Here is a 10571-nt window from a genome sequence, read left to right on the forward strand (position 1 = left end):
TGGAAATTCCAGGCAATGCTGACCCAGGAAGAAGCCGTAAAAATGTATTTATGTCCCATCAGGGCTTTTTGAACACATGACCTGTAAAAGGGCTCTTTAAATAAAGAATTAGAGCAGAGTTCATTGATTAAAAACTGTGGTTACATGTATTTTCATATAAATCAAGGTTTTCTGCGCAACAGCAATGATGAACTGCATGGCAGCTTTCTATATCCAGCTATTGTAGTATCTAGGAAAGAGCTGTCTGTCTGGTAAATAATCTGGTTGTTATACGAAATTGTAAAGGTTATCTTTTTTCTTTGCAACATAAAACTGACTAAAACTATCACATTTCATAGGGACTAAAATGGGACTAAGACTAGTAATAGTTTTCGTCCTGAAGACTAAGACCAAATCTAAGATGGTTGCCAAAAACACTACTGCTTACATGTCATCTCAGAGCACTTTACAGAGACGATTCAACCAGATCATAAAGTCAGATTGGTTCAAAACCAGCTGATTGCATCGGCTCATTGACTCGACAGAAAGACCTCATAGCGAGCATGCATGTAGCGACAGTGGAGAGAAAAAAAACTCCCTTTTAACAGGAAGAAAACTTTAGCAGAACCAGGCTCAGTGTGAGCGGCCATCTACTGGGGTTCAAAGGGATAGAAGAAAACACACAAAAAGAAGCAGAAATACAAAAGGTAACTGTTAACTAACTCCACTAACGCCCCGTCCAGGATAGACACGTCCAACCAGAAAAGCTCTGAGCCAGTTTCCATGTCAGAGGATGAAAGAGAGAAGATCCACTTAGTCACAGCAACAGAAACAGGACAACACTGAAAAACAGGCCAGGCTCCTACATCTATAAATGAAGGTGTTAAAGGCAGCAGCCCAACTGATATTTCTGTCCAGGATGGAGTCACAGCTGAACAAGAACAGACCGGATGAAGCTACTAGGATGAGAGAAAGCAGAGAGCATAAAGTTAGAGGTTAAAGTAACAAATAATGCAGAAATGCAGAGTAGAGATAGAATGATAATGAGTGGTCCCTATGCCCTCCAGCAGCCTAAGCTTATAGCAGCATAACAATAGTTATAGCTCTGGATAACCTGAGTTTGTGGACTTTCTGATAGTAAAGAATTACAATAATCCAGCCTTGAAGTACCTTTCATGTTTTACATCATCAAAAAAATATATATTTCTATCTGATTGCATAACTTACTACACAATTTAAGAAAAGAGTTTGTCTCAGCTTAATGGCAGAAATTAATGACCTGATGTTCTTCCTCAGGTCTACTTAACAGCTTTCATATCACAACTTTGAGTGCCTGCAAAAGCAGCCACTGACCAACACACTACCACTACAGTGTTTTACTTTCAGTCATTTCATGTTTTTTCAAACCCTTTGTCAGTTTCAAACTAAATGCAACAGGAACCACAGCTTTCAGATGGTTTTACATATTCCGTCATCAAGACATGTTCTGGTAAATATAAGATGGCACTTTCTGTTCTTTTTGTTGGAAGGTTTTTTGGTCTTGAATTTTTCCAACAAAGACATTTTTGCCCATTCTCTCTATCTTATTAATAACCAACGAGGCCTGACATAGTTTGGACATTTTTTCCTCCTTTATGGTTTTCCTGTAAGAGTAATTTTGGTAGACCAGTAATTTTAAGTGTTCAGCAATGTTCAATAGCTTCGTTGGATGACAACTCTCCCTTTGGCTTATTGGAGTTTTTGGAGTCTCACAGCTTAAAATTATAGAGCTCATAGAGTGCACTCATTTTGTAGTTTATGTTGTGTCTGTTTTTGCTCTGATCTCTTAAAAACACTTTCCTGTTTTTTTTTTGGATCGGTACGTTTTTGCCTGTTTTGGCAAAGTAGTGCTAATCAAAAGCAATTTTACTTCATGAAATTTGCAAATTGTGTGCAATAAACACCTTTTCTCATGAAGCAGACAATAATGAAAATAAATTGAGATCTGAGCTGATTGTTTCTCCTCCTTCAGAAGCTGAAGGTGCTGTTTGCAGTGGGCAGTGATGGAGAAGTAAGCGAGCCTCTGGAGGTGGACGCTCTCAGCTGTGACACCGTGGAGCAGCTCAAGGAGAAAATCCTCAACACCTTCAAATCCAAGTTCGGCTTCCCCTACAACACGCCTGTCAGAGACGTTTGCATCGGTGAGTTCGACCCATATGTCCACAGTTCTTACCTTCCTTAGTTAAAAACAATTTATTTATATAGCAACCTTTATACACAGAGGGAAAAAAGTCATTTGTCTTTAAAACACTGACAAGTGATAAACTAAGTGCTTGACATGGTTTCTATCTGATTAGCAACCGTAAACTTTATTTAGAAAATGTTCATAAGGTTGTAATATGCTGCTGTGTTGCCAGACCTTATTTGGTCTTTAAATTTCCGATCAGAGTCCACATTCAAACCTGCTGGGTTTTTTCCTTTCCTTGTGGTGTTTAGCACCATTTACTAACTGTTTATTTTGGAACCAACAATTAATGACTTGTTAAAACTTGACTTAACCACAGAGTATTTTGGACACATTATTTCACCTCTCTGTGTTATATAGTGTACGTCATGGGTCGGCAACCCTTGGCTCCAGAGCCGCATGTGGCTCTTTAGCGCCCCCCTTACGGCTCCCTGGAGCTTTTTCAAAAATGTATGAAACTGAAAAAATTTTGATTTTTTGTTTTGTTTTAATATGGTATGCAGCAGGTCAAATAAACATTCATTATGTTTTCCAAAACTGTAGAAATTAGACTAATAAATACAAAACATCAAATGTAAACATTTCTGTCAATAAAGATTTGTGTCATAGCCTGCAACACACGTTTCAGCGCAGCACGGTGCCAGGCAGGTGGCTGTTGTATACAAACCTGAGGAAGTGTCTCAGACCATGGATCCCAAGGGGAAAAAAAGGAAAATAGCTGATGAGAATAAAGGATTCAAAGAAGGATGGACCAAATCATTTGCTTTCATTACCAATGCGGAAGGATGGTCTGCATGTTTGCTTTGTAATGAGAAGTTGTCAAAAAATAAAAAGAGTAATTTGGAAAGTCCAAGGAAGGCATGCTAAATTTGCAGCTGACCACCAAGTTCGGAGTGACAGAAAAAGTGTGACTGTAGAACTTCTTGATAAATTAAAGGAGAGCAAATATAGCTTTAAGAATTGTATTGCGTCTCCAAACTCCACTACTGCTGCTAGTTTTGTTGCAAGCATGGAAAATCGTTCACAGATCGAACAGGTAGCGCTCTGATGCAGGGATGGGAACTTTCTTCCATTTTTTCCCCAAATTCTTAAATTAAAATCTGATTTCTTTATCATGTCTCTATAAATTCATCAATACATTAATACACTGATCATTAATACATACAAACCATGCAGTGAGAGCATTTACTGCTCCTCCTTCACCTCATGCTACTAAGGAATTTAAAATATAAGGACCAAATATCGTACAGCAGAGTAGTTACAAGATGTCACATTTGCTCCAGGATAAAAATGTAATCATTAATTCTTATTATATATTTAAGCCCACATAGTCCTTTTTTATAATGGGCTAATACACTTAGAGCCTGTGTTGCCATATTGGGCTTATATAAGACATTTTTGTGGATCCAGACAGGTTTTTTATTTTTTATTTTTTGGTCCAATATGGCTCTTTGAGCAGTTTGGGTTGCCGACCCCTGCTGTAGCTGGTAGTTTGAGGGTTTCGTCTCAACCGTTTCTGTAGGAAATGGAGGTTTCAATGGATTTTTAAAAGTTTTTGATGTAAACTTGTAAGTCCACAACCTACTGTCATCCTACTGTCATCTTTTTTGAGGTTTTGTCTTTATTGCGTGACCCATTGCTACAAATCAGCAGAAAATAGTTTGTGACGATACTGAAGTAATGCTGTTTTTTTTCCTTGATATTGCATCCAGTAAAACGATTGGTTGCATTAGTTTACAGCAGGCATGCCAACCTCATTCCTTAAGGGCGCCTGTCCTGCAGGTTTTAGAGCTTTGCTTGCCTTAGCACAGCTGATTTCCATTAACAGCATTTAAAAAGAGTGACCAAACTATATAGTGCTCTATATAGTGATTAGGGCGGACATTCAGACACAGCCATTGTAAACCTGTTTGGTTTTATTAAACCACAGTGTGTTTTTTATTTATAGTCAAACCACAAAAAAATATTTGTCTTTCTTTCTGGTTGCACAATTTTCTTTAATAATAAAAAAAAAGCTTCCTCTGCTTCAGGAAATAATTTGCCTTCTCATTAAAACACACATTCCGGTATTGCTATATGTAGTGAGGACCATGTGTTTACTCCCATTGATTTTCACATATCTTTAACCCTTTCTGTGCCCTGACCCTGACAGGAACCCTAAACCTAACCATTAACAGTGCAAACCTCACCCTAACACTAAACTAAATCAAGTTCACACCTCAGCCCCAAACCTTACCTCTTGCAACAGAGCTAGTCAGGACCAGGAAAATTTCCTCACTTTACATCAATCGGAACTCACTTAGCTGGTAAAATAAGGAAAATATGCTTCTTACTCACATGCTCAAACTGGGAGATGCAACCAAAAACAAATACCTTGTATTTCCTGCATTGAACTTAATGCATCTGTATCTTAAGAAATGCAAACACTTGGTTACATGATCTTTAGATTGGAGGTATTCAACAATGTCATGACCCCCGCAGAGGGAGGTACTGCATGGGTGGTTAATCTAAAATGTACGTTGTTTTATAGTAAAAAAATCAGCATGTTAAATCTACATGAAACTACTGCCCTACCCCCCTCTATGGAGGACCTGAAGAGACTGAAAAAGAAATAAGAACATTTCAAATTAAATATCCAAATCATACATGCATGTTTTTTTTATTGCACAAATTAAATGTAATTATTACAGAGGAATTGTAAGTATTTATTAATCCATTATTGAAAACAATACTCAATAATTTAAAAATTTATTTCAAAATCCATTTTCATATTAAAAAACCAAATTCATAAATCTCATTATAAAAAGGTTTTTATATTAAATATTTGAAAAGTTCATGCTCATAGCACTTTCCTTTTTCCATTTGGCTTTTGGAAGAACATTGTTAATAAGCTATTACTAAACCAGTTATTAGCCATCATAAATCTATTTATAAGCTGTTAAACTGTAGCTAAACTGTTAAAAGGGTGAAACTAAATAACTAATTAATTGCAACAAAACTATGAGCTGTAAGTATATTGTTCCTTAGAAAGGAAGTAGAAAGAAACAATGACACGAAATTTGATTAACTACTGGAGACCGCCCAGGGAACTAATGAGGAATTAATTGGTAGTTAATCAGTACTTACTGGGGAACACCCAGCCCAGGATTATTATGGCACCGCTGCTTTGTTACCTGTGAAACACTAATTATTAATCAGTAACTAATGTGTATTCACTGAGGAAATGAGCATAACCAATCAGGAACTAATGAGTAATTACAATAAAAACAAGGAGAACTAAAAGTTCACGAGTGGCTTATTAGGGGACTACTGGTTTATTACCACAACAACAGCAGAAATTAAAGAAATGTTGATTCGGAATAAACTTTAAACCTGAGAGGGCAAAGCTTAAAGGTATAATGGAGGATTTTCACTGATTTTTGAAAAGACTCGCCCTCTCCACTAAAATAAAATGTACATGCACAACCCTGTACCTGTTGCCGAGAGGGAACGCCTATTAAACACATGCGAGAGCCCATTTCTCCTCCTGCATGCTCTGTTTAGAAGCTGCTGTTTCACCTAACATCCAAGAGGACTCTCAGTTCTAACTAGTGGTGGGGAGCCCGTAGCTTAATATACTGTAGGTGTAACAGAGAATAAAAAAAGGATAAAAGGGAAAAGGACCCTTAGTTAGAAAACTTTGAATCAATTTGATGATCCGGTGAACTGTAAAGTGCCTTGACAACAACATGTGTTGTGAATTGGTGTTATATAAATAAACTGAATTAAATTGTAAAACACAAGGTAGCTGGAGGAGGTGTTAAGAAAAACCTGTTTCTTGTTAATAACATAGTTCATTGGTTCTCTCTTTTGTAAACCTGTTAATGAAAGACGTTATCACTTTTGCTTTTTAGTTCTGCTGTCATCCTAATTATCTTTATCATTTAACGAGGACCAAATCATTGCCTAGCTAGTATTCTATGGACTTTTTGGAGTAAAGCATCATACCAAGTAGTTAATAAAGAAACAAACATTAGCTAATTAGCACCTGACCATTAACTAATGTTTTATCTACTCTTAAGTAAAATGAAACTACCCAATGGGTCCTGATTAGTTCCTTGTTTCTTTGGTAATGAAGCAGTATTCCCATAATAAGGATGGGTTGGGTTGTTCTCCACTGGTTACCTTCCCATTAGTTCCTGATTAGTTTACTAGATATTATCTAGTCGTTACGGAAATGTTTTGGACTTTATTTTCAAGTGTTACCAAATAAAATGCAAATCCAAAAAGGCTTAAAAATTTCAAGCTCAAAAAGGAAAACAGAAGTGGGAAAAGGAATTGCCTCTTTGAATGTTCAATAAGGAAAGTTATTTATAATCAAAATGTTTTACGGTTTTCAAATCTTCTTTTAGAAACAGGATTTGAAAATACATATTCAAATTGTGGATCATGGATACAATTGTATTTTGTCTTTAACAAAAAGCTGAATTTCCAATGGTTGTATTTCTTTTTCATTGACTCTCCTGGTCCTCCATACCCCATTGCAGGGGATCTTATATCCGTTTCTTCTTTATTCTGGGTCCCTAAAGATTGTCAAAGACGCCTGCTTTAGCTCAAACTAATAAATCTTTCTCTCCTTCCAGAACTGGAGAAAGGTGGATCGTTTTTTCCTCTGCAGGAGGTGGATGCAGGCTCCGAGGTGATCGGGGAGGTGACTAAGCTCAACACACTCAGACACTATAAGGTGAGACTTTCAACTGTAATAGAGATTTACATAGTTTAAAACAACTGTATGAGGGCGGTGCAGAGGCTGAGATGTTACAAACAAACAGATACATATGCAGCTTTTTTTACTGCTGTGAAAGCAGGCTGGGGGTGTGGAGCTGAGTCAGGGCTGGTGGACAGAGCAAGTGACTCTTTAACCAACAAAAATGATATGGACAGAAAATGTTGCCTAAACTGCAAGATGAAGAGGAAGAAGGTTTTTTTTGGGGGGAGGGGCTAATGGCACCAGCGCCATCACTCAGTTTCACTTCTACTTTATAAGAAACTTGTGATCCGGTTTAGTTGTTGCTGTCAGAGGGAATCAACTTGTTTTCCTCTGATGCAACAGCTTGATAAGCAGAGGACATGGAAAACGGTCATCCTTTAGTCAGCGCATCTAGAAAGGGTGGAGCTTTTTTTTATATAAAGGGAAAAAGATGGGGCGAAAAATGCTGCGTAATGGCTTATATGGTCATTCTGCTCCATCAAGATGTCCTGAACATGAAATGTATCACAGCTAGTTTGTTTTTCTCTCCTTTTTTCTTTTTTCATATGTCTCTGTTTTTTTATGCACAAATCATCCACATTATCTTTATTAGTTGCAAATTCCTTTCAATAAAATTATGCATTTGCCTCAGTGCAAATTGTTATCACCTTCTTGGGGTAAATTTTACAGATCGCCATAAGGCTGCCTCATGTCTGCCTTTAAACCTAATGCCTCAGTATTTCTTTTTGTGTTTATGATACTGCATCATAACCCATTTGAGGTCAGGCCAACCCAGACTGCCTCAGATTTATTTTGAACTTGACATTATTTTGAACTTACATTTGTGCCATTAACAGATTAAGGATGTTCTTTTTCCGGGTGGATCATCAAATAATTTGTCGTCCAATTATTTCAATAATCAATTAATCAAGATTAATCTGCTTAATTTTTTCAGCTCTAGATTTCATATGAAATGAATGCAGTTAGAATGTGGGAAACTCACTAAGGTTTTAAGATGTGTCCCCAAATGTTTAGTTTATCCTCAAATGTGGAAAAAAAAGATAAGTAGAGCAAGATGTTGATTTCACAACAAACATAACCCAGCAGCCATGAATGTAACAAATATGGAGGACACTTCTTCTGCTTTAGACTCGTACAGGACATGTTTTTTATAAGCCACAACAGACGGCAAAATCAGAAAGTGTATGAAACTGAAAATAGGGCCGGTATTAAAGAGCCCAAATTAGAACGTTTTCAGTTTCAACACATCTGTTCAAATAGAAAAACAAATTAGCTTTCAGTTTTTCACTTTTTAGTCAAAAATGGATTATTTGTTTTCAACACTGAACAAAGGATTGGTGCATCTGAAGCTCCTGGATTGATTTAGCTATTTAATTCAACCAGTTCCTTTATGTACTTGTTGGAAATAATCTGGTTAATCTATTCTGTTTTTTTAGATTGATGATGGGGCAACAATTAAAGTGCTATCAACTAAAACTCATCCTCCGCTAAGCCCACAGGGGAGTGTGCAAGGTAAGAACCGATATACATAGAGCGTCATCTTCTGGTCTGAGATCATAGCTAAACATAGTTTCAAAGGAGGGAAACTTTTTCTCTAAATATAGTCCATTCCTCCTTAATTTAAAGTGAAAGTATCTATCATCCAGCACTGCAGAGATGGGTATGACACAAAGAAGGTGCTTCATTGTCATGCTGCATGCTGATCTCATTCTGCAACAGAGGTGTGAAAAATGTCTTAGGGTGTTGTTTCATATTTGGTCTTCTAAATACAAAAAGTGTTGCTCTTTGAATGTTTTTTTTCTAAGAAATGGGGAACATTTTACCGCACTGTTGTTACCATCAACAATGGCTAAAAAAGACTCTGCAATGAGTTAGAAGCAAAGGACACCACAAAGTTTAAACTTAGGTTAAGATTGTGGTTTGTTCAAATCTGCAGGAGCAGATAATTCTAGTCAGAAATATATTATTACTGCTGCTCGAAATCTACCTAATATGTTTCAATCAATAATTCATTGCTGAGATAACAACTAAATTATTATATTATGCTAAGTAATGTATATTAATCAATCAATGAATTACTGCCATGTTTTTTTTTTTTTCAATCTTTAGTTTTGTGTCTCCATAAAAAAACACGGGTTCACCGTGGGCCCCCTGGTAGATTAGGTCTAGAACCGGCACTGTAAATATTCCAATTTGCATTTATTTTTTACACTTTAACAGAAACAAATAAACGTTGGTTTCATTTTAATTAATCAATATCTCGTATAACGTTTTTCTTTGTTTGTTTGTTTTTTCCGCTGGTTTGTTTTACTGCATGTTTTATGTCTAATAAAGCAATAAATTGTCTGATCACGTTACTTCCTGTTTACTTTTTTTTCTAGATGATGAAAACTTCTGTGGAAAGTACTTCCATTTGGTAGGAGGCTGTTTTTTACTCCAACTTCATAGTTTTCGCTCTAATGCCTATTTAACAGGATAGTTATTGAGTGCAGCTAATGGGTTGGTTGGTGTTGTTGGTGCAGATTGATCCTGATGTGGTGGAGGAGCAAGGGAGGAACCCAGAGAGGAAGAAGCTCAAACTGAAAGAGGTGTACCTGACCAAGCTGCTCTCCACCAAGGTAGGATCAACTGGTTCCAGTGCAGCTCTCTGCTGGGACAAACAGAAGTAGGAAAAAAAAGATTTTTTTAAGGTTTCCTCATGACGTTCAGTTGTTCTGTCTCCTGCTCTAAGGTGGCCGTTCATTCATATGTGGAGAACCTCTTCAGGTCCATCTGGGGGATGTCCCAGAGCAGAGCCCCACTCGCCATCAAATACTTCTTTGACTTCCTGGATGCTCAGGCAGAGAACATGAAGATCACAGATCCAGACGTGCGACACATCTGGAAGACCAACAGGTAAGGATGGCTTCCTTCGCCTCTGATTGGACAGTGAGTGTGAGAATGAACCGTTCGGTTTCCTTTCTCTCCAAACCAGCCTGCCACTGCGCTTCTGGATCAACATCCTGAAGAACCCGCAGTTTGTGTTCGACATGGAGAAGACCCCCCATGTGGATGGCTGCCTGTCCGTCATCGCTCAGGCCTTCATGGACTCCTTCTCCCTGAGTGAGACCCAGCTGGGGAAGGTGAAGAAGCACGTTCCATTGCACAATCGCAGAACTGAGTAAAAACTCCAAGTAAAAAATAACTAAATGACAAAATGTTTCAGCACGCACCGACCAACAAGCTTCTCTACGCCAAAGATATCCCTAAGTTCAAGCAGGAGGTGAAGGCTTACTACAAACAGATCCGAGAGCAGCCAGAAGTTAGCGACGCTGAGTTCAGAGACTTCCTGCAGGGAGAGTCCAAGGTAAAATCACATAAACTCATCACCAGGGATGGAGGAGCGTTTTTACCATATTATCAAACCTCAGTAAATTTCATCAAGACCAAATATTTTAAATAAAACAGGATCAGATGTTTAGTTTTTACCTTGAACTTATTGGCATTTTATGATTAATGCAATCTGGTGTTCAACATAAAGAAAACCCCAAAATACAGTAGTGGAAAAATTCTTCTCTCCCATTATTTCTATAATTAAAAGTAGTAAACACACACACACATATATATATATATATATAT

The 10571-nt window shown here is 37.4% G+C and overlaps 1 protein-coding gene across 1 annotated transcript in view; it reads left to right on the plus strand.

Moving 5' to 3' along the window:
- Positions 1 to 10571, plus strand: part of LOC107096244 (plexin-C1-like) — a 36016-nt gene that overhangs the window by 21825 nt on the left and 3620 nt on the right. Inside the window, exons 22-29 of the mRNA XM_015392818.1 lie at positions 1991 to 2159; positions 6826 to 6926; positions 8390 to 8465; positions 9335 to 9369; positions 9476 to 9571; positions 9685 to 9848; positions 9928 to 10075; positions 10159 to 10299. Of these exons, the coding sequence (XP_015248304.1) occupies positions 1991 to 2159; positions 6826 to 6926; positions 8390 to 8465; positions 9335 to 9369; positions 9476 to 9571; positions 9685 to 9848; positions 9928 to 10075; positions 10159 to 10299 (930 nt within the window). The remainder of the gene's footprint in view (positions 1 to 1990; positions 2160 to 6825; positions 6927 to 8389; positions 8466 to 9334; positions 9370 to 9475; positions 9572 to 9684; positions 9849 to 9927; positions 10076 to 10158; positions 10300 to 10571) is intronic.

This window comes from Cyprinodon variegatus, unplaced genomic scaffold, assembly GCF_000732505.1.
Source record: "Cyprinodon variegatus isolate N-32 unplaced genomic scaffold, C_variegatus-1.0 Scaffold607, whole genome shotgun sequence".
Lineage (NCBI taxonomy): Eukaryota > Metazoa > Chordata > Actinopteri > Cyprinodontiformes > Cyprinodontidae > Cyprinodon > Cyprinodon variegatus.